Below are 24,011 nucleotides of genomic sequence, written 5' to 3'. Positions count from 1 at the left end.
TTTCTCTGATTTTGGGGGTTTTTTTGGTAGGAAGAAAAATAATGTTAAATCAAGTACGCCTGAATTTCTTGAGATTAAATCTTAAACTGATTGAGCAACATTTCACATTTCAATTACTTTGCAATTCATAATTTGAACAAAAGATGGCATAATATCCAAGCTGGTGATCCAAACAAGGAAATGGAACAGGTTTCCCACACTTCTTGTTGAGCTGCAGGTGTCTCCATTTTTCTTCTGTCTCTAGCAAGTCAGAATTGTCTTCCTAGAATTAAACACCAGGGTTTTAGTTGATAACTAAGCATGTCCTCCACTGTTTCCTTTGTTGCAGTGGGGCTGCAAACCTCAGTGTGCTGGTTTTTGGTTAGAGGCTTCAGGCCCAAAGCAGTGCTCTGTTCATGGTGAATGTCACGGGGGGGTGATGCTGTAAAGTATTCTGTATGTCTCTCTGGGACTGTAAATGCGTTACAGGGGCCTGCTCCCTGGACATCACATTTGGGTGATGTTCTCAGACCCCGCTGGAGAATTCATGGGGGAGAATTAGAAGACTAAAATTTATCCTCGTGGTTGTTCAAGAACTCAATACCTGCACCAGCTGAGAAGGGGTTTGGTGACCAGGTGTTAGATTGTGCCACCTCTTTGGTTTCCCCTGCTGTGGTCTCTTATCCAGAGAGGAGTTTGCACCTTAAGCTTAGCTTTAACTTTGGTTTGGCATAGGAGCTCAGATCCACAGTCCACAAAATGTTGTTCATACTAGAAACCCTCTGAGGATTCTGAAATAGCCTATTCCATCTTCAGCTGTGCTGTCAGCCCCTGTCAGGCTCATTAGGATGGAAAGCTTTCTGCTGTGGTTTCCATAGAATAACCCTGGCTGGAACTGCATCCCTCCTCTCCATCATCCTCTGCCTGTGGTGGCTGGTACCAGCAACTGGCCGTGCTCTGCCCCCAGTCACCTCTCTGCAATCCCATCAACAAAATAAAGTGTTCCTTGTAATTCGGTTTTCTGGCTTCTCAGCAAACAGAGCTTTGAGCACACCAGGATAAATTCTACCCTAGAGAAGGAGGAAATCTCTCTGGTCAGATAACACAAAATACAAATTGATTAAATTGCCAGTGCTCTTGCAGCCCTGTGTGTGTTGAAGGGTAGGAGGAGGAGGAGAGATTGGAGTCCCTTTGAGTCCAGAGTATGTTTCCTGCACGTTGATGAAGATAAGTAACATTAATATAAACTGATTCACTGAGTAATCTTTGGTGGATGCCAAAGATCATCCATTTGCAATGCATTGTCTCTTTTATGGCCTCGGGGTAGTTTTATTTGCCAAGATACAAACTGTGAGTTCATAGCATGGGCATCTAGGCCGGGGGTGTGGGGGGAGGAAGGAACATGGGATGGCAAAGCAAATGAATTCACATTTCAAATTACTTCCCGTTCCTAATCTCCAGATTGGTTAGCAGCTTTTCCTAGGACACCTGGGGTGGTTCTAGTTGTAAATTTACTGTTTGCATTTGAAAGGATACCCACCTTTAATTGTACTGTGTAATTAATTAACATAATGGATTTTAATTTTCTTTTTGTCTAAGATTTAGACGAGACTTAATTAAATGTTTTCTGTGACAGGACGAAAGGTCAATCAAGTTGAGTGAATTTTCACTTTGGTGCATTTTCACTTCAGTGCTGTGGTTAATTGCAAAATAACCTTTCTGTTTTGGGTGTGAGAAACATGATTTCTTTTGCCATTTTTGCCTTTTGAAGGCAGTGATTTAAAATATGCTTTGGTTTATGTATAGGTCCCTTACTACCCACCTGGTGGGGCAGGTGCTGTGTGGAAATACCCTTCAGAGGGCTGCTAAAAGGAGGGTGGGTTGGGACAGGCTGCCCTGCCTGGGCCATTCAGTGAAACCAAACTTAGGGCAAGAGGGATCCTTTGCTTTTCTTTTTTATCCAGATTCAAAACAAGGACTGCAATAAGTAATAATTTTGAAAGATGAAAGTTCAGCACCCTGATGTCTTCCTACTATCTTTACTTGGTGTGCAGTTGTGCTGAAATATAACCCTTGTTAAAAAATTCAGGAGTTACGCATTTCCACAAGGAAACAAAATACATCCTGTTCATCTGTGAACGAAGATCTACTGTGCATAGTCATGTGCAAATTTTTTCCTCTGTTGGTATTTTGCTAATGGTGCCTTAGAGAGATGTAAGGGAAATCTGGGTGTTCCCCACAGACCTAACACTGGGGGCACACCTTCCTTCTTCCATCTACCGTATTGGTAATTAGTTATCTGCACCCAAGAGCTTGAAAGAGGGGTTTTCCTGGTCCTTTTTTCCCTTACCACACTGTGTAGGTCAGTGTGATAGAGAAGGCAATGGGAAGGTGTCACGTGTACATGTCTGTGCTCTGTACTGGCACACTCAGCAGGACTGGTGCCAAACAACAAACACCTGTCTCCTTAGCTTGGATTGATCACTCTGTACTAGTAAATACCTGCCTCTCAGTCCCTGGTGCATGTAAAATGTAGTCGTGCCACTGAGATTTGGTACCTTCTGATCGCTTCTTCCCTCTGGTTTAACAGTGGGTGGAAAGATAATGCAATGTTATCCTACCCTTTTACACCTCACCTCTTTTTCCAGGTTTAGAGGGATGGACAGAAGGTGTTTTTTTCAGGTTATGGGAGCTGGCTGGAGCAGCCAGTGGCACAGTGGGCACACACTGGTGCCCTGTCTCAGCCCTGCTGTGCCCAGAGCTCAGGCAGGATGGGCAGAAGTGCCCTGTCTCCCTTTGAACACAGCCCGAGCTGCCCAGCCTTTTTTCTGAGGGTTCAGCATATTCCATAGAGAGGGCACTGGAACATGCTGTGCTACCCTGCAGGCTCCAGTCAGGAAATGGGAACAAAAATACTCCTTTTCTAATGCTCTTCATTCCACGTTGGTGTGCAGTGTTTCTCCAAGGTGTGTTGTTATTGCTTCCACTCCTGTTTTTGTTTACACCACTAAAGTTTCTATTCCCTAGGAAGATTACCATGGAAAAAGTCAACATTTGTTGCATACTCTAAGCTAGGACAGAGTTTTTGTAGTTTCTGAGTGTGGTCCACGGATTTCTTAGGTCAATGAGTGGAGGCTGAGCTCTGTTAGCACCGAGTGGTGTCACACACACGCAGCTGTTCCTGGCTTTGTGTCTGTAGAGGGTGACCTTAGCCCAGAACTCATTTTGCTACGTGATCACTGCTGGGGAATGTGGTTTGTTGGTTTGGTTTTCCATGGTGATCACCCTTTGTACCCTACAGAAAGCTTAAGCAGAAGGCCCCTGCTGAGTTTTGTGGAAAGGAACACTGCTGGTGCCACAGTCAACCTGCGGGATCAGCTGAAGGATGTGCAATGCCAAAAGAGAAGTGTCTGTAAATATTCCTGCATTTCAATCAAGTCTTCTGTCTGAGGAATACACTGCATCTCAATGCTGATGGATTTGACAAAATGGGAGTGTAGATAAATATTCTTCTGGATTTAAAAGTAGTTGCATTGCACAGCCATGCACTAATACAGAAGCCATGAAAATATTTTCATGAAATGCCTTTAAATCTAATCTAATTATTAGGTAAATAATAAGACCTCCTTTATAGCCTTCTTCTTACCCATATGTTTAAATATGCAGTTAGTGAAAAGGTGATTTCTTCATCTAAAAATTGGATTTTGGTAACTTTTTAAAATTATTATTTATATATGGGAATTTCAGTGATGCTTTTCATTTTCCTAACAGTTTAAACTTGGTGGTTGCTATCAAAATAAACAACTGTAACACAATCTGAGCTTCAAGTAGAAGAATTCCTTGGTTTCGAATGGTGCTTGCAGAAAGGCACTCATGGAAAATATGTCCTTTGCATGGCATGCACTGCACACGTGATCTCTCAGAGCAGCACATTATACTGAGCCAGATGTCACAAATGCTGCTGGAGAGACAGTTCTGTACAGAATATAAAGTAGCAACATTCCAGTATTTACTTTAATGCTAAATAGTAATTATCTTCCCAAGCTTTCAGCCACTGTCTGTGGCGTTTGTAATTCTTTGCACATATGTGTTCAAAGAAACACAGTTCTGTATTTTTTAGAAGTAGAAAATATGAGTAAAGAATGTTTAAATCTGTCATGTGTCTTTCGGCTTGATTTTAGTGCGCACACTGAAGCTCACTCATCTCACTAAATGTATGAATTGTTCAAACAGGAAAAAAAAAAACCCAAAACATTAAATATCAAGTAAACATAACCGTGCTTTTCTTGTGGATGGAGAGCTTTTGGGATGTTGATGACATGAAGCATAACTAAGCATTGTTAATCTCAGCTGCCATTAATCCCAAAGAAATGCTCTTTGCAGAAAATACATTATTACTGCCATGAAATGAAAGCAGGAAAACAGAGGAAGCTGTAAGGAACCTTCTGGTATGGAATATTTTTAAAGGATTATTTGGGTTCAGTTGGTTTACACAGGGTGTTCAAGAGCATTAACCCAATCTATTAGCCACCTGCATTATTTGTATCTTCTCAATGTGTGTTTTCTGTCCAACTTCATTGCAAGATATTTTATTCAGTAACAATTACTTTTCCAGTCTTTTCTTATGGCTAAGTAACAGTCTGGAAGGGGGAGCCCATGGTTTCAGCTTTCCCTCTGTGAGATCTGCTGGTTTAGAGCATCAGGATATGTCCCTTACATCCTGAGTTTCTCCCTCCTGACCCTCATGGGCTCAGTGCCCACCACTCTTGCTCGGCAGTGGCACCAAACACGCAGCCAGAGAAACCCAGTGACCTGGTGCTGCAAATGTTTAGGTGTGTCCTAGGCTGTGGGAGCTCTGGATTCCACGGAGAAGGTGCCACTCCACGTGAGGAGAATGAAGGAGCCACCCTTGTACATATTTCACTCGGAAGGAACAAAGGAGTTTTATTCATGTAATGGTATCAGCAGAGTTATAACTGCAGTCACCTTGTATTCCTGGTACAGAGTCCTGCCTTTATTGCCCCAGGAATGCAGATCAGAGATTTCCCTTTCCCTTTTACTCCATCTACAGTTTCTGGTGAACAGAGTGGCTTTCTTGGCTTCCAGATGAACTTCTTTCTAAGGGGGCTCTCTGGCTCCTTGTCAGCCTCTGTACTGCCTTTGGGGGATTTCCGAGCATCCACTATCTTTCTGTCCATGGATTTATAAAAAGAAAATGTTTCCTCTTGAAGAACCACTTCTCAGTGCTGACTGACCTTTCTTGCAGCTTCTGCTCCTCAGGTATCATTTCACTGCTAGGGTGAGTGGCAGCGACGCTGACAGCTCCAGAAAGGCCTCTGCTAAATTATTTTCAAAGGGAGGGATTTGGTATTTGCTCAAAAAAAAAAATATTGTTCCCTGTGCCTGTGGACCTGTCAAGAGAAATTTTAAATATCTTGATAGAATTATAATGAAATGTAGTCATCTAGTAACTGATTAGTTTTGTGGAAAAGGAAAACTGTGTCTTGCTGGGAGCTGAGGCAGGGCCAGAGGATGAACACATCAGCTCAGAAGCAGCGTGAGCAGCGTTTCAGAGCTGTCTGAGAGACAAACCTAAATCGTGTTCCAAAAAGCTCTGCCCAATGTTACTTTTCCCAGCATTGTTGCCGTGGATGTAAATAGTCAGGCAGTGTTACAGTGCGCCACTAATGCAGTTTACAATGGCTTCTAGCACAAGTGAGGGTTTGTAGGATCAGCTACTGACTCTGAGGGACAAAACCAGGTCAGAGTAGTGACAGCAGGGAATTTTCAGTCAGGAATCCTGGCTCTGGTCGAATGGTCTGACTGCAGTCTAAGCCTCTTTAGGCACTGTTTCTCTCACAGCTGAGATTTTGTAGATGTACTTCATAACTTGCTGTAGTTTGCAGGGTTGCCTGGTTTGCATGCTTCAACTTTGGACAAATCTGTGTACCTTAGCATTCTGAAACCTTGTTTTCATACGAAATTTCCTTTTTTGTTCCAAAATTGCTGCTCTTACTCAAACCTTCTAGCCAGGGAATGGAGAGACTTTGCTGGAGAGCACAGCCTTTCTCTGGCAAGGTTTATTTTGAGGGCCAACAACAGACAATGATCTTTTCTCCCTCTGTAGGGTGGAGCATCTTGTTTTATGGGAGGGGATAAAGAAGCAGAACATGTAGACAGATCTGTTTCCCTTTCAGTTCTCCCACTGATCTGCAAGGCAACTGGGAGAAGTTATTCCAATTTTCCTCTGCTGTGGTTTATAATCTTTGTGCTTCAGTATTCCCATCACTCACACAGCAATAAACTTGATGTTTTGTAAAGGTGTGGGGCTTTGAGACAGGTGGTTGAAAAGTACCATTATGAGTCTCCAAACCCTTGCAATCAGTGAAGATTTCCTTTGCCTTAAATAGGCTTTGGATCTGTTCTTAGGAGAGCAAAAAAGACTACAAAGATTCATTGTTTTGCCTACTCCGTAGCAACTGACTACATAAAGCCTTTTCCCAGACGTGTTTGTTTAAAGGCTTTATAAGTTCAGTTTAAAAAATGAACTGAAGTGGTAGTTACTGTTTTTATGCTGATTTTTGTGTACTGGCATTAAAAAATGAAATAATCTGGTACAGAGCCACAGGAAATGCAGAAATGTGTATGAGAGAAGATAAGAAATCCACTTTGGAGGGACACAGAAGTGGGATGAGTACAGGAGCATGTTAGCTTTTGAAGAATTACCTGGCACACTTGAGAATTCCCATGTAATTCCAGGTCACATGGGAACATTATGACACTTTACATGGTTAGAGGATCGATTACTCTTCATTGATAATTCTCACTGTGAGAGAATAATGTGGAAGAGGATTGTGCTGTACATCCTTGAAACTGATATATCCCAATTTTTTTTAAGGAATACTTGGTTTACATTAGGTGTACAGGTAAGCATGGGCAGAGAGAGAACATGAGAAACAGCGAATTCACCACGGGAAGCAGGAGGTGGAGGATCCACATGGTTTAGCATATTTTTTTCAAGGGAGGAATTGGATCAATATCCCCCCAAATCCCACAGTGAGAGGAATAACGGGTGTTTTGGCCTGTATATGCAGTTTATTGTACAATGCTGCATGGCTGTATTTATACTCTGCAGGAAGAAAACTACTCCCTGGTAGTTTCTTCTGGGTTCTTTTGCCTGGGTAACCCTTTGCTTTTATTCAAGCAAAATGCAAGACAAATGCTTATTTTTCAGCCTTTTTAGATCTTGGAAATAATGGTGTATTAAATGTGATTAAGTTGGGAATTACCCTTTAAGTAGGGTCACAATTACTGTAGATTTAGATGGCATGTTGTACAAATTGCTGCGTGCTCATAATTACAAATTGAGTTTGTTGCACTCTGGGGGTTTATAAACTTTGTTTTAGCCATTAACACATTAAATAGCAGTGATTTATGTAAATTACTGGATAAACCAAGATTTCAGTGTTGCGCTTAATCTAAGGTTTAATTATATTTCTGTATTACAAATAAAATAGTGTTAGCTTTAGCAGGGAGGATCGAATGGTCTGAGGGAGTCGTTCACTGCTGAGATATTGTATTCATATTAACTGAGTGCTGCTTGTTGGGCAACTGGCTGGAAACTACAGTGGTGCAAAGTGAATGAAGCAGCAGCTGCGGTGAGTGAGCTGGTTGTCACAATAAGCTCTTCCTGTGGTCAGCCAGCCCACTTGCTTCACAATTATTTCCCTCAAACTTCTGGGCTGATCTGGAGAGTGTAAAATCATGCTTTGAAATCTTTGCTTACTTCCACTTACAGAGAGATTTCCTAGTTCCTTAACTTTTGCTTAAGTCAAGTTGATCTAACAGAGCAAAGATCACTTTGTGTTGTGCTATTAGTTGTGGCCCACCAAATTGCCAGGAACAAGGATAGTTGGACATGAAAAGTTACTTTTTGACCTCCTTACACTGCACTACATATTTATACAATATCTTAATGGCAACTCCAATGCTAGTTAGGTGTCAAAATAACAGCAGAAGGACAACAGGGATATAAATCCTACTGGTTCTGCCAAAGCTTCTTATGTAAAGTGCAGATCAGTGAAGTGCTATAGAAGGCCATGTTTGGTTCTGTGTTGGTAGAAGAGCCTCTCCTGCCCCTGTCTTCTGGGGCCTGAAACATCAGCTCTGTATGTTCAGCACCTCTTCTGTCACCAGGATGACAAAGAAATTTAGCTACGTGACACCAAAAATTGTCCTAAGAAGTCATAGACCTAGAGGTCTGTGCTAAATCACCACCTGAGAGAGGGTGGATTGCCCAGTGTGGATTACAGTTATTGTTACCTGAGAGAAAATGGATTGTACACGATGGATTATGGATGAATGAAAATGGTTTTGGAATGTTGAAACATTCACAAAAAATCCCTCCAAAAATAACTGCATCAGGCTGCCTCGACTTGGAAACCACAATGTTGTCTGCGTAGTGCAGCAAGAATTTGTTTTTCTGTGTTTGATTCCCCCCGTTGGAACAGATGTGAGATCTTAAATGTGTAGATGATTTGGGCATTTAATCTCTACTTTAAATTTTAACAACATATTCAAGCAAGAAGTGATCTAACAAAAACTTTGTACCAGAATGGTCGAAACTAAATTGGGAATTCTGGATGCTTGACATTGATGGGGGGAAAGCCATCTGTAACAATTATCCACACAGTGTTTGGAATGGGATGTGTTTGTATTGCTTGGTTATTTGCTGATCTAGCGTGATCGTATCTGTAGAAGGAAGATTGTGTTTGAAGTGGCTTCAGAAAAGCACATTCTTCAGAAAATTCTGTGACTGCTTTTGAGGTCAGAGCTTCCCAGCCACCCTTTCCAATACGTCTCCTTCACAGCCCACGCTAAAACTGTCTGTATTTATATATTCCCTAAATGGAAACGGGTTTCCGAAGGAGAAGTTGACTTTTGGGAACTGCTCGTGTCTGCTTTGGATTTGTCTCTGTTTACAAGTAGAGATGAAGCTTAATGCAGGAGGCATTGAGTCAGGACCAGAAAAACGTGGGGTTGTTGTGGATCCCAGACCTTCTTGCTGGGAAGAGGCTGTCTGGATAACCATGAAATGTTGAAAGCAGGCATTGCAGTGTAAATAGTCTCTGGTTAGAGACTTGCAGTGACTTTCCTATGAAAACAGCCGGTGTAGGTGTGTCCTTCCTTAACGTGTTTGAGTTTCACTGAAAGCTAGTTAAACCCAGGCGTATTGGAATCTACGCCTAGCGCTTCCTTAGGAAACTATGCAAAACGCACGCTCCATCTAAATCTTTAAAGGGCGGGGAGGGCTTCAACGAAAGCTGCCTCGATTCTTTTCACCACCCTGAAAGACGGGATGTATAAATACGAATTATGTTGCATGCACAGCTCTGCGCCGTGCTTCTTCTTGCGCCCGCCTCGCTCGGGCGGCATTTTTAGCTCCCGAATAAAACTCCCCCCAAACTACAGCTATCGGCCAGCGGTGCTTTGTTGTGTCATTCCAGAGTATAGAGCTGTGGGGAGGGTGTTGCTATTTCGTTGTCGGGGGGGCCGGATGCCCCTCGGGCCGGGCTCCGGCGGGCACCGAATGGTGCCCGCCGGAGCCCGGCCCGAGGGGCATCCGGCCACGGTGAGGGATGTACGGGCTGCTGGAGTGAGGGGAGCCCTCAGAGCAGCGTTTTTCCCCGGGAATCCCGCCCTCCACGCGTGCGCTCTTGCCCGGTTCCCTGCCCCACCGCCGGCGGAGGGGAGCGGGAGCGGGCGCGGGGCGGGGCGGCCCGAGGGGCGGCTATGGTGGCACGGAGCTCCCCGCCCGACACTCCGGCCCGGCCATGTGGTGCTTGCACTGCAGCTCGGAGAGGACCCAGTCGCTGCTGGAGCTGGAGCTGGACAGCTGGTGAGGGGTGCGGGGGTGGCCCCGGAGCCGCCGCTGCCGCACAAAGGGCTCCGCGCCGCCAACGCTGCCCGGGCTCGCTATGGGGCGGTGCGGGAGGATGGGATGGGATGGGATGGGATGGGATGGGATGGGATGGGATGGGATGGGATGGGATGGGATGGGATGGGATGGGATGGGATGGGATGGGATGGGGGAGTCCGGCTTGCGCTGGGAGCACCCTTTTGTCCCTGGGGATTGTCGCTGGGGTTGTCTCCGGGGGTTATCCCCGCGATTGCCCCCGTTACCCCTGGGGGTTGCCCCGGGGTGTCTGCGGGTCGCGGCGATCGGGAGCTGTTGCCGTGTCCCGGAGCGGGGACAGGCGGAGGCTCCGGCTGCCCTGCGGGAGCCGAGGGTTGGATCGTCCCCAAGCGGCCCCGCTGCGCTGCGGTGCTGTGGGGGACGGGCAGAGCCCTAAATGGGGAGCTGTGGCAGCAGGGTGTGAGCTGACCTGGCCGCTCCTGACACCGGTGTGAAAACACTGCTTATGGGGAGTTCGGGAGAGAGCGCGGAAATCACATGATTTGTGTCAAAGCGGGGTGAGTTCTGCTGCAGAGCTCTGGTACAGGCTGTTCCCGGTGTCCGGGGCCGGCCGGAGACCTGGCCTTGTCCTGGCAGGTGTGTCACACTCAGCGGGGTGTGAAGTCAGCATTTGCCACTCGTGCCCTCAGCCAGAAAAGAAAAAAAAAAAAAAAGACAAAAAAAGTTCCCTTCAAAGGCCTTTAAAGTTCAGATACTTGAATAACTGACGCAGGAGAAACAGAGGGTGGGATTTGTCGTGTTAACACATACAGTCCCTATTGTAATGATGTTGTTAACTACCAAAATAACGCGTGTCAAAAGTACAGCAATACATAACTCTGTCCCTGAGCTGCCTGAAAACTCCATGCACAAACGAGTTTTTGTGGTGTGATGCTGTGTGTGGATTTATGATAAACTAAAAAATTTATCCTGCACATGCAGTGCACTTGCAAAATGAATTTATCTCCGATGCATCATGGAAGTTTATTCCACCAAGTAATTCAGCCAAATGCTAAGCTGTTCGACTGTTAAAGGAATATTCGGCTTAGCTAAAGATAGAAAACATCTTAAATTGGGTGTGGGCATGTGTGGAAAAATATAAAAGGAGGAAGTGACTGGATTCAGTGTAACTATGCATGAATGCAACAGTTGCTTTTCTAGAAAAGAAAGGCAAAATGTTTTTTGATAAAGAAAACTGTTTCATAGTACAGTTTAGTCATACAGTTAATGATCCTTCAGCCCATTTTTTACCCTTAAAGAAAAAAATAATGTAAGTTTCCTGTGTGGAGAAGGTAATGTTTGCATAAGTGATGTTACCTTTGCATGGCTTGCTAAAAACATAATTCATAACTATTACTTTAGTGACAGATTTGCCTATTACACAGTTACATTCTGTTATTCATCATTGTTTCAGACTTTTTCCCTCCATTTGCACATTGCTATGCACTTCCTTTCAGTTAAACTTGATTATTCTGCCTGATGTGCTAAAAGAAGAATTGCTGAGTACTCAGTTTGGATGGTTGTATTTAACTGTGTCTGTTCTTGTGGCAGATATCCTTCATATAAACACAGAATTCATTACACCTATTGAGTGCTTTGGGAGAGCTAAGGCCATGCTGAATAAAATTACTCATTTTCCATTTTACTTCTACTTTTGTACCAGATTTGGTTTTGCTGTTGAGATGTCCTGTTCTAATTCCTGAAATATATTAAGAATACTGTTACAAAGTAGTCAGCTGGGATTTTTTTCTCTTGGTTAAATAGAAGCTCAATGTTCAGGTTTCCTGTGTGAAGTCATTTATCATCCTTTATTCTTCCTATTTCTACTAATCTGAAATAATTCATTATCATCCAAGGTATTGTAATCCAAGATCTGGAGCTAACCAGTGAAAACCATAGTGCTCCGTGTACCAACAGCATTCAGTTGTTTCTTTGCCCTTTAGAAGCCCTCTGGGAATCCTGGTGCAGTTAATGAACAACCTGCTGTTCAGTTTCATTGAATAATTTGCAGCTTTCAGGTGAGGAAACCCAAGGATTCAGTTTTTCTCCTGAAAAGTGCAAATACCAACTTGAACAGTAACTCTGATTTGTCGTTCCTGTAAGTCTTGTACTGGAAGGTTGCAGGGACTGGATCCAGGGAGTGACTGCTGGGCAAAGAGACCTTCTCTGCTGGAGAAGGTGTCTTCACCAGTGGTTTCCAGGGAGAAACAGGAGTGATTGCTTAGGATTTTGTGGCCTTACATGGGTTTTCTCACCCTGTGACCATTTTGTGTTTGCAAAATGAAAAATCTTTCAAGAGAATCTATTCATATGGCTATAGAAAGTGTTTCTCCAGATACTGGGTCTTCATGAGGAGAACACTCTTCCATCTCTTGGAGCCTGGGATTGTTTCATGCCTTTGAGGGCTTCAAGAGCAGTGCAAGGACTTTGGGTGGAACAATTCCTTTGAAACAACTGTTTACCTTTATATTGATAATGTTTTCTGAGAGTCTAAAGATGGCAATTCAAGGCTCACACTCTGAAGAGGCAAATCTCATAATGGTGTAGGTGATTAGCACACTTAGGTGATGGCTCTAATGATGCCTGCAAACTGTGCTTGCATGAACACCAGGGAGAAGGAGCTCAATAATAAAAGCTGGCCTAGAGGTAGTCAGTGGTCTGGTGGTGGATGCCAGGTGTCCTCCCAGCACTCGTGGATGTTACCTGTAGGTGTTTAGCAGCTGCTCACAGATTCCAGTTGTGTTCCTTGGTGTTTAACACCACTGGTGTTCAGGCTCCAGCAGGACCTTGGGACACAAGTGCTGGAAGTGAGGAGTTGCCTTCCAAGGGAAACGTGTCCTTGTGCCCAGTGTGGTGTTCCAGTGGAACACTGCATTGGCTTAACTTCATCTCTGTGACTGCAAAATGGAATTTAACCTGCTGCCAGGGCACTTGGGAAATAGTAATGCCATAAAGATGGTCTGGAAATTATCCACTAGTCCTTCATGGAATTTTAGCATCCAAACTAATGAACCCTCTTTGTTGTAAACCCATGAGGCTTCCAGTTTCTGTAGCATTCTGAGAGGTGCAAAGGAGGGTTTAAGGTACTGTATTTTTAAATATTGATTTTTTTTTTTTTTTTTTTTTTTTTTTTTTTAAATTTTGAAGCATCACAGTCTGAGTCTGGATTGTTGTACCTTTTATTGCAAGGATTTGCCATAATTCATAAACATCTTTCAGGATGCAAATTTTTTGCTCCTTCAGCATTTACATGGTTGTTCTGCCAGACCTAATGGTAATTTTATCATTAATTTCAGAGTCAGGCATATTTTAATCACAGCAGCTGTCAATCAATTATTTCTTTTTATGTTTATTTAATAACAGAACTGCAGGAGACCTCAGAAATGGTAACCACGGTGGAGCCCTGATTGCTCTGTTTGTTACATTAAATATGTGAGGATGTGCCCCTAACCCAGACACTGCCTGATCCACAGAGCAACTGGAATTATGAGGTGGCTCGTGGGTTAGGGAAGAAAGTGTGTTGGTGCATTGCTTTTGTTAACCATGCTTTGTTTAGATGTCATTTGTGTTGAAACAGGGTATGGGCCACAAGCCAGACTCATATTCCTGAGTTTGCTGCTTTATTTCTATTGCCCAGGAAGAAAGACTGTGTAGTCACAAGAGCAGAATCAGCCCAGCCTTTGGAAATTCACTTTTAGTATTTTGTATATTGCTATTTTATGTCAAAATTATGTATTTAGGTACAGGTTTTGTTTAATTCATGGGTCTTTGTTATGCAAAACCATTTACTGATCATGGACTTTTTTAGCAAGACTTACTAATCAAAAATATTTTACTTACATAGCCCTTCTCGTGTCTTTTGGGAATCCTTTTGAATTTTATTTAGGTTCCATTTAGGGTACAGGCAGAGATGGCAACTTCACTGCACTGCTGTGATTTGACTCCAGGTTTCCAGAGAAGAACAGATGCTGCTTTAATCCACTGTAGCACAAAGCCCCAGTATTACGTTAAAGGGGAATGCAAATTTAGCTAAATAAATCCTTTTGCTTCTTTACAATAGACAAAAGACTAGAATCATTCTCATGAAATAATTGTAGAGATGTCTTTAATAAAAATAAAGTAAAAGAAGACAAGCTTTGGTATGACAAAAAAAACCCCAAACCCTTTTGTTCCTGTGAGAGAAGCAGAAAATTAGAATGATGGCTTTGATAGCCACAGGAAATTGATGTATTATATCTGTTAATCAGATTCTTTCAGTAGTTTAGTGTCATCCCAGTTAAACTTGTGCTTATAAACAAAGGACACAATTCCCTGTTGCCTTCTGCTTTGCAAGCACAAACAAAATGCCACAGTTACGATCGGACTTGCATTTACATCAGTGGCTACACACGGGGTATGGCCACAGAAAAAGAATCCTAAGCTTGTTTTGAGGGGTACTCGCACTATTTAGTCTGAAAAATTCCAGTCACCCCTAAAATTCACCAGATTAACAAGGATGGATGTGTCGTGAACACAGAAAAAGAAAACCAACTTCCTTCTGTTTGTTAATATATCCATGACCTTTCCAGTCATCCTCGCACAGGGCAGAGGCAGCAAGGATGCAAAGCTGGTGGGTTTTCTGTTGCAGGGAATGTTTGCAGCCAGCCCTGACTCTGCACTACAGGAGCATTCTTCCACAAGGTGATAAATATTAGATAATTTCAGCTGTTCTTGGATTTGTGAAAGAAAGTTCATTATCTTTGTTTATATTTTCTTTTCTTGTATTTTACTCTGTGAGTCTTGTTTAGAAGATACCAGTGATGTCGAGCATTTAGTAGAAACTGGTTTCAAGAAGGAGCTGATATTAATACTCTTAGATTTGAGAGAATGGGACTTCACAGCTGATAGTTTCCTGTAAATACTAGTCATTAATGCCTTGTGAAGTGAGAGAGAACAGAGGATTACCTGGACTTAATGGGAATTGTCTAAATGATGACAACATGATGCAAAGTCAGATTCTTTTTTTGTTATTTAGAAGTGATTAAAATGTTTTTGATTAGGTTAGCCTAGAAGAAAAATATTTCAGGTTTTCCTACCACAGTGCAGCATGGTACACAAGACCATTTCTCACTGCCTTAGGTTGAGATTTTCAAAATCTGTCTTTGCACAATATCACATTTTCATCTCACAAAATGGTGACCCTTGTTTTCAGGAACTGGGCTTCTACCCCTGTCCTAAAAGACCATTTTCAATTGTGGAAAGAACTGTGAACTGTGTCGTGATAAAGAGCCTATAGATGACTAAGGATTACCCGAGTTGTGTATTTTAGCCTCACGTTCTGTTGTGGTTGAGCAGCCTCATGTGCAGCCCCCAGCTAAGCCAGGCTGCATCCCTGTCACAGACACTGTCACAGAATATTCCTGAGCTGGGAGGGACCCACGGGGACCATCAAGTCCAAATGTGAGTGAAAGGCAGTGCAGAGTGTTGGTGGCTCTGGGAGCCAGCAGTGCTGGGCAGCTGTGCTACACCCAAAGGAAGCTGCAACATGCCCTGCGCAGCCCAAAGACTGCTCCTCTGTGTTCAGTCAAACATTTCCAAGGCAGGAGTTGCTACCTGTGTTACTCTTTTATTGTCATCAGTGAGGTGAGTCAGAAGTTCTGTTGAAAGCCTACGCTTAATTCCTCTCTGACAGAGAAAGAGCTGTAAAATGTATGGACTCAGCATAATAGGGAGGAAATGTAAAAGGAAGGAAGTTTGTGAATGAGAAAAAGTATCTGTCAGCTCTTTAGCTGATTTAGAGGTTATGAGCAATCTTTGGAGGTCTCGTGTGTACAAGAGTGAAGGTTTATGTGTAGTATCTTGGGGCATGTGTGCAAATACCTTCTGTGTTTGAACACACTGCCTTGAATCCAAGCGTCATCTACAGCACTGTCTTTTCCACCAAACCCCACACTTCCAACAAAAAATCTCTTATTATTTGGGTTCCTTAAGGACTGTGTACAGTCTGGTATAAACCTTGGGTGTGCTGCAGAGGATAAAATCTCCCTTTTACAAGGATGCCTATGATTACAGAGAGGTGAGCAGTGCTTCTGTTCCAGTGAGTTGCAACACCTCTCTCTTGGTTTGTGCAGAGTGCTCAAGGCCAGTTCCCGTTCTCACTGGCTGGGTAACAACACCCTGAGCTTCACTGGGAGCAGGAACAAGTGCCATATTCTCATCCTTTTCTTTCCTACCTGCTGAGCGTTTCCCATGCCCATTTGCACTTAAATATTTTGAAATTACTTTGTTTTCCTGTAGAGAAAACTGGTAGGGTTTCATTCTCTTTTGAGGTTGGCTTTTTTTAGACTTGGCTGGGCAAAGTTGGCAGTCAAATTCGAGGGTTTGTGCAGTGATTAAAATTGAGTGGTACTTTTTTATTATATATACTTCCAGATTCAGTTAGATCAGTGAGAGGTTTCTCTGATCAGACTTGTAACAGCCCGTCCTCCTTTTGGATTGGCTTTTTAAAGTATGTTACTCTAATTTTATGAATTTTATCTGTAACTACAGAGGGAAGTCAACCAACCACTAGAAGCTGAGCAGTCCCTTTCTTTCTGATTTTAAAAGTGGATGATTTTGGCCAACTATTTCTTAAATCCAAGAGAGACAGCTAAGTAGCTCAAAGTTCATCAGTGACATTGTTTGAAAGCACAGCTCATTAGATAGTAACAATATATTATAAGTCATTGAAATGAAATCCCTTGGTTGTTCTAAATAGGTCCTTTTGTACAACATTCATTTGCTCCAGAAGTTAGTTCTCTGAGACTTTACTCAATGAAGTGTCCAGTTTTGTTGTCATTTCTGCTGCATGGACCCTCTGCACGCTCTTTGTTTATGATGAGTCTTAATTTCCCTCACAGACATACTGGAAAAGGCTGGTCTGCTCAAAAGTTTTTGCTAGCTTTCTGTACTGTGTCATATTTGTAAGCCTTTCAAACAGTCTAGGGCCAAAATCTTAAAATGAGTCAAATGACAGGCTTTATATTTTCAAGTCTATTTGATCTAAGATGAGATAGTTTTGTTCTAGGTATGAAATTTCCGGGCCTGAAACGTTGACTCAGTAAACAGGATTTTGCTAAGCATCTTTAAAGTAGTTCATGTTTCTATCATATGTGGTATATAAGAGGGGAAAGAAGATTATTATCCACCAAGAGCAGACTGGGAAGAGGAAATCAGTGCTTAGTCTCTTACAGAACCTAACTGCCAGCAAGCTGATTTCTCAGCAGCAGTGCCATTCTCTCACCCCTTCCTTGGACAGGCTTGACACAACAGCTGAAGAGGTGAAAGAGGAGGATGGCTGGCACAGGACACCAAGGATTCTTGCATTGTATCAAATGCTGCCTCAGCTGTGCGTGCAAATCAGGGCTTTTCAGCTGCAGACACTAAATCTTCCTTTTTAAAGGTAGCAGTGTCTAAAGGGCATGTCATGATATAAACAGCAGAATGTGTGCTAAGATCTTGCTATCTTCAGTACATGCCATATATAGTGTAAGTTTGCTAAATTAAGAGGATTCCTGCTGCTGAATGGTGTATCTAAATACATGATAAATAGTTGAGGTCAAATTCTACTACAGCTGCATTGAGAAACTCCACAAATTTCTCCAGCTTCTCATGTTGTGTAAAAGTTTACATAGCAGGGACAGGACAAAGTCTGCAGCGGGAGGCAGGTTTTGTTTAGTGATCCATCCCTCAGACACCACAGTTATGTTGAAATTGTTAGGTTTAGTCCCTGTAAGAAGCAAAGCATCCTTTTGAAGCATACAGGACATATTCTGATGTTAATGTGTTCCATGCTGACACATCTAAAGGAAGAACTGGCCATAAAAACCTTCTAAAATTCGAAAACTTGGGCTGGTTTGAGCCACAAGCCTCAAATTATCACTCCAGATTCATCTTTCAATAATATCCATTTTTTAAAGAGTTGTTGCTGAATTAATCTATGCTGGGTGATGATTAACCCAGATTGGCAGAGAGTGATGCTGGCTGACTTTGCCTGAGATAGAAGTGAACATTTGTAAGCTGTACCCAGGTTCTGTTGGTGCTGCCAGTCCCTGTGTTGCTTTTGCTCAATAGTGACAATAAAATACAGCTTTGCCTTTAGCAGGTGGGGTTCACAAGGCATGGAATGGTTCTGGGGAGGGTTGGTTGGGTTGATCCTTCTGTACATTGTTGTGTCTGATGGCCAGTACGCTGCCACTGTTTGACAAAGGTGATCTGGGAGCTGGTTAAGCCTTGGAAGCTGAAGATGGTCTCAAGTAATATTCCCAAATGGATATTCTTAGTTCTTAACCCTATTGTAAGTGTTATTCCCTAAAATGGGTGGACTGTTGTTTCGCTCTATTTCCATCTTGCTGCTGCCCATCTCCATTTCAGAAGAGACAGTGCATTCATTCCTGCATTCTGCTTTGGTGGGGAGAAAATAACCTCTGCTCTTTCACTCCCTGCTCGCTGCTGCTGCTGCTGGCATCTATGACTGTGGGTCAAAATGCCCTTTTTAAAAAGCATTTTTGTTAATGCCTTTTATGGGGTTACTTAGTGAGAGTTAAAGCTTGGCAGTGTCCAGGGGATGGGTGTTGGGGCTGTTCTGTGATTTCGGAATCAGGGCTCGGAGCAGGGAGCAGCTGCAGGTTTTTGGGGCGCTCAGGGGTACGTGCCTGTGGAGCTCTGCTCTCCCGCGGTGGCCTTCAGACTGTTTGACTCAGGCTGCTGTTATTGGCACTCTCACCACACAGAATATTACAGAATAAGTGAGTGCTTTGTTAAGGTTTGCTTCTGAGACACATGCAAATGGTGTCTGGATTTTTCTTGCAATGATATTTAACTTCAGTCAGATGAATTACCTGGGACATTACTTTGATGTGCATTCAAAGGTTTCATTTGTTTTTAACAGAAACAGCTGAATTGAGAGTGCATTGGAAGTGAAACACATTGGTCAATATTTCTTTCCCGGATCAAAGCTTTTGTCACTGCCTGTGAATGCTGTTGTCCATCATAATGGCTTTGAACTCTTGGCAGGGTGTATTTGAAGGTAGATTGGTTTGTTAATGTTATTGTGCTTATTGAATTTGGGGATTTGTGTAAGTTCTTAATACAATTGACTTCTGTTTACTAGACAGCACAAACCAGACATGGCAATAAGGACTGGGTTCTAGTTGCAAACTGTACTAATAATAAACTTCTGCTCAAATGCTCTGACTCCAGTGGGGAATATTGTATTGGAGGGGTGGAGAAAAATGCTAAACCATGGCTTGTGTGAAGTACATATGGCCAGTTCTGCATTTTGAGAAGTTACATGGAGAACGTTTTGTGGCAGTAATTTGAGATAATACAATGCACACATCAGAGCTTTAATTAAGTGCTCCTCCTCGTTTATGGCAGAGAGCACCACAGGTACTGAAGCACAAGGCAGCTTTGAAGCAGTGGGGTGTACCCTGTGCCAAATGAGTGCTTGTGTGAGATGAAGCTGTGTGGGGAGGCACAGTTCTGGAGAGCAGTGTTCTGGTTGCAACTGTCACTTAAAATTACACATTCAAACCAGGGCTTCTTTGCGCTTGTAAAGGCAAAGTTCTATGGAAGAAATTAACTCTTGGAGAAGTTTGTTCCTATGTGGAATGCCCACATTTGGCCTAAATATTTTTGCTATTCGAGTGGTTTGTTTCAGCCTTCATGTTGGAAGTGTCTGACCATACCAGCTGCTGTAGCAGCTGCCATCCTGCTTCTCTCTGTTACCCACTTAGTTCCACGGGCGACTTCTGGTCTGCATTCTCTGGGCTAGGTAGAGAATTTGGATCTATTTCAAGTGGAAATCTATAATTAGGAGCTAAGATCACAGTTTGACTGGTTTTAGCCTCCACATTTTAAAAGGAGATGGTTGGTGTACAACAGATGCATAGCAATTCTTCCTCCCTGGGTATTTGGACCTGTTTATACAGAATATTTATTTTTGAGTGAGGCAGAAGTTTTACTGGAAATGGTGCTTATGAAATGAGATTTTAATGCAAAAAGCTTCACTCTGTGGTTTGCATTTAAATCCATGTCATAAATCATAAGGCAGAGTCCCAAGAAGGTATCTTGATACTTTGGCTGTAGATATGTTGGTGTTTATGGACAGAAAAGTTTCTGGGACAAAGGAAGAAGATAAGTTTGCTCAAGTGTTCTATCAGTAGATGTGACTTAAAGGGAACCAGCTTTATGTGCATTTTTCTTGAAGAGGGGAATAAATTTTATGGATTCAGGGCAAAGCAGGCAAGTTAGAGAAGGGATGGATTTGGCTGAGGAATTTTATGAAGAGCCACTCATGCAAATGCCAACAAATAAAATTAAGTATTGATTCTTCATTAAGCTCAATTTGAATTCAGGCTGTGCCGACTACCTGGAGTTTTACTGCTCTACCACAGCCCTGCTTTAAAACCTCCCTGCTGCCCAAAAAACAGAGCCCTTGGATTGTCATGGCCAAGCTGAGTGGCTTTATCACCTTGTGCTGACTAGAATTTTAAGCTGGGCATGTTTTTGTTGCTGTATTTGTCATGCTCATGCTGCCTTTCCACAGTGTAGAAGAAAAGAAATTTATTTGTGTACCCTTGAACTTGTGTTCATGCTTCTAGGGATATAAAATGCTACGGAAAAGTCTTTAAAGATGTAACAGCACAAACTTATTATATTGTCATACTTTTCTTTGTGTCCAAAACAATTTTTTTACAGGACTAATATAATGCTGATTGGTTCTCATGCGTGTTCTATCCAGCTGTTAGGCCTGTTTTCAATTTCATGTCTTTATATTACACTGTTGAAAGTCCATTCTGAAAGAGTGATGAAAATAATACTGATTTCAGAGAATGCTCATTGGTAAAAGAGCTTCTCAAGCATTTGCTCTGTTCTGCTGGGAGGGTTTTTTTCTTTTTGGTTCTATTTTAAAATGTTGCATGCAGTTTGGGTTTGGCATTTGCATTATTTAGAAACATGTTTCATTTCTTTGTTCCAAACTAAATCTGCAACAAACTGGTTTGAACACTTGGATGATTTCTGTGAGCATATGTTCCCATTATCTTCATAATTTAATTATAAAAATGCACAGGGACACTTGACTGCTTGTAAACTGTGGAGTTTCTGGGCTGAGAAGCAGCACTGAATCATTCCTTGCATGTGATGTTATTGTTCTGTACTTCCTTTTTATATGCACGTAGTTCTAAAGATAAGGTTCTGGGCCTCAGGAGGAAAGAGACTCTGCTTTTCTGGTTATCAAATGTCTGTATTTTGTAGTACAATTTCTCTGACAGACAGAGTCTCGTGCCTCTGCATCCAAACCAGCAGCTCCTCTGGTCATTTTGCCATTACTCAGTGGAATAGATAAGTCCGTGTTCATGGAAAAGCTTGGGGTTTGCTCCTTACTGGAATTCAGATCTTTTTTCAGATTTCCATTTTAAGCTCAAATGTTAAAGTTCTCTTGTTTTCAAAATTTTGTCTTTATTGTGCTTATTTTTAGTTTTGCTAATAGTTTGGCAAGATTTGAAGGAAAGGGAAGGTGTGAATATAAAAATGAAAAATAAAGAATAACAGTAGATAGTCAAACATCCTGAAAAATACGTTTTTGTTTTAAGATGTGGTACTGGATTTAGTGTACTGGTGCTAATTACAGCCTTTGTGATTAGAAGTAATAATTGAAAGTGTAAAATGAGAGCCAGGGAAGAAAAGACCTGCCAGGTTTGGGCTGCTAAAATGCCTGGAGAGGAAATGTTTTGCTTTGGTCATGGCTAACCACACAGCTGTAGAGGGAGAGAGGAGACAGAGCTTCTTCTTGTTAGATACTTCTTGAAATGAACTCATCCCCTGAATTGTGGGCAATGACTGTAAAATCAACAGCAACAGCATCTCCTCCCCTTTTTGTCAGCCGGGGTCTCTCGCTGCTCCCTTGGTGCCGAGCTGCAGCCCTGCACCATCGCTCAGCTTTGACATCTGGGCAGAGGAGCCACCAGAGCAGCTTCTGGCTACCTCGGCGTTAGCCTGGGCTCGAGCAGGGAGCTGCGCCCGGGCAGCCAAGGGCAGCAGGGCCACTCAGCCCAGGCTGGTGCCCCTCTCTGCCGAGGCCAGCACATCCCAGCTTCTCCACATCTGTCACTCCTGGATTCCCGTTTTGAGCTGTTTGCAGGGTGTGTGGCTCAGCTCCTGCAGGAAGTCGGAGCCATTCCCAGACAAAATGGGAGAAAACACCTGAATGCAGCAGGGGAATGCTGGGTTATAGTCATTACAGAAAGTCATCTGATTTTCACTAGAGTTTTACATCTCCATTGCAGTATGTTACAAGTCCTGTATATAGCATGCTTCTGTTTTTCTCTAAGCCTTTCTTCTTCCCTGTTGTTATGTTTGGGGATTTTTTTAACAGTATTACAAGCTGAGGTTTATGCAGGAAGAAATTTTCAGTTTCTGATAAAACACTGATTCAGTCAGTGCTGGCCACTGTTTCAAAAAGTAATTTAGCTGTATAAAGTTTTTCAATGCCTCTATTTTAAATTTTGTTCATTCAAAGTCATATTAGTAGTACTAATTATCTTTAAATATTTCATTTTCATTCTTTAGCTGTTCCATTCTCTGCTTCTTTGTAAAATACTTGCAAGTAACCTTTCACTTTTTCTGGCTTGGCAGATAATGAATGTCTATTTTCTGCTGAAACAGGACTGTAATAAAACAATTGGACTTCTAGGTTAATTTCAACTGTTTTCCATTCCCCTAATATTACACAATTAGAATATTCAACAGATTCCTGGGCTCACTAGTAATATGCAGTTGTACATTGCAGGGAGATGAAGCAAATTAATCCGCTAGATATTTTTTTAAAACAATGAAATTATCAGTAATTGTACCAGACATGTCTGGTAGGTAACAGATGCCTCAAATTGGAGACCTTTATTAAGGAGCTATTTCTAATTCCAGTTGGGACTTTTAATTAACATTTATTTAATACTATATATATATATATATACACAACAAAAGCATAAATAATAATAATAATTAACAGTATTACATTGTCCATTTTTGTAGTGTGCTTAATGTACTTAATTTCTCGCCCATCAGAGAGAGACAGTGTGTTCAGGGTGTGGAAGTGAAGTAGTGCTAGAGGGGTGTCTCAGCTACTCCCAGGGAGACTTCTCCTGGTTCTTGCTGCAAGCCTGGAGCAGAATCCTTGACATTTTTGTGTGTTGGCAGTTTTAATAAGTGGATAGATAAAAACCACCCTTGTAACCCTGCAGTGACTGGTTCATGTTCTGAGTGTGTGTAGGAGTTACAGAATTGTTGAGTTGGAGAAGCCCTGTCAGACCACGGAGTCCAAATTCCCCCAGCCCTGCCAAGGCCACCCCTGACCCACGTCCCCAAGTGCCACATCCACATGGCTTTTAAACCCTCCAGGGATGAGGACTGCACCTCTGCCCTGGGCAGCTGTGCCAGGGCTGGACAGCCCTTTCCAGGAAGAAGTTTTCCCAATATCCATCCTGGACTTTCCCCTGCACAGCCTGAGGCCGTTCCCTCTCCTCCTGTCCCTGTTCCCTGCGAGCAGAGCCCGACCCCCGCCACTGTCTCCTCCTGTCAGGGACTTGTGCAGAGCCACAAGGTCCCCCCTGAGCCTCCTTTGCTCCAGGCTGAGCCCCTTTCCCAGCTCCCTCAGCTGCTCCTGGGGCTCCAGACTCTTCCACAGCTCCATTCCCTGCCCTGGACCTGCTGGGAAATGATGGAAGCTGGCTCGGTGAGCACTTCTGCCAGCTCTGTGCTGCTCCCCCTCAGTGGAGCAGTCCAACTTGTCATTCTTACAGCTTCACACAAGTCGTATTTGTTGACATATTTTTCTTCTCCAAACATATGTAAAGTGGAAGAAGTAGAAAGCAAGCTGCTTTTCTTTGCCAGTGAAGTTTCACTTTAGTGAAATAATTCATATGGAGCTTCAGCTGCTCCTGGGAGGCCAGGAAGAGCTGAATGGGGGAAAGCCTTAAAGCCCGTGCACGTGTGTTTGCTTTGAAGGGCTGTTGTTGTCCCTGATGTAAAAGGTAATTACTTCCATTCTTCAAAAGTC

At 42.8% G+C, this 24,011-nt stretch overlaps 1 protein-coding gene across 16 annotated transcripts in view; it reads left to right on the top strand.

Moving 5' to 3' along the window:
* Positions 1 to 24,011, top strand: part of IQSEC1 (IQ motif and Sec7 domain ArfGEF 1) — a 282,288-nt gene that overhangs the window by 214,157 nt on the left and 44,120 nt on the right. Inside the window, exon 1 of one of the 16 annotated variants that reach the window (XM_048315520.1) lies at positions 9,737 to 9,877. The exons of 13 other annotated variants lie outside the window; for them this stretch is intronic. In XM_048315520.1, the coding sequence (XP_048171477.1) occupies positions 9,813 to 9,877 (65 nt within the window). In that variant the 5' untranslated portion in view covers positions 9,737 to 9,812. Of the gene's footprint in view, positions 1 to 9,736; positions 9,878 to 24,011 lie in introns of those variants that run through there. 2 more of the 16 variants (XM_048315521.1, XM_048315527.1) reach the window with 2 other exon arrangements.

Source organism: Corvus hawaiiensis, chromosome 11, assembly GCF_020740725.1.
Source record: "Corvus hawaiiensis isolate bCorHaw1 chromosome 11, bCorHaw1.pri.cur, whole genome shotgun sequence".
Lineage (NCBI taxonomy): Eukaryota > Metazoa > Chordata > Aves > Passeriformes > Corvidae > Corvus > Corvus hawaiiensis.
Note: the sequence above shows the minus strand (reverse complement) of the source record. Positions and strands in the feature narration are given on the sequence as shown.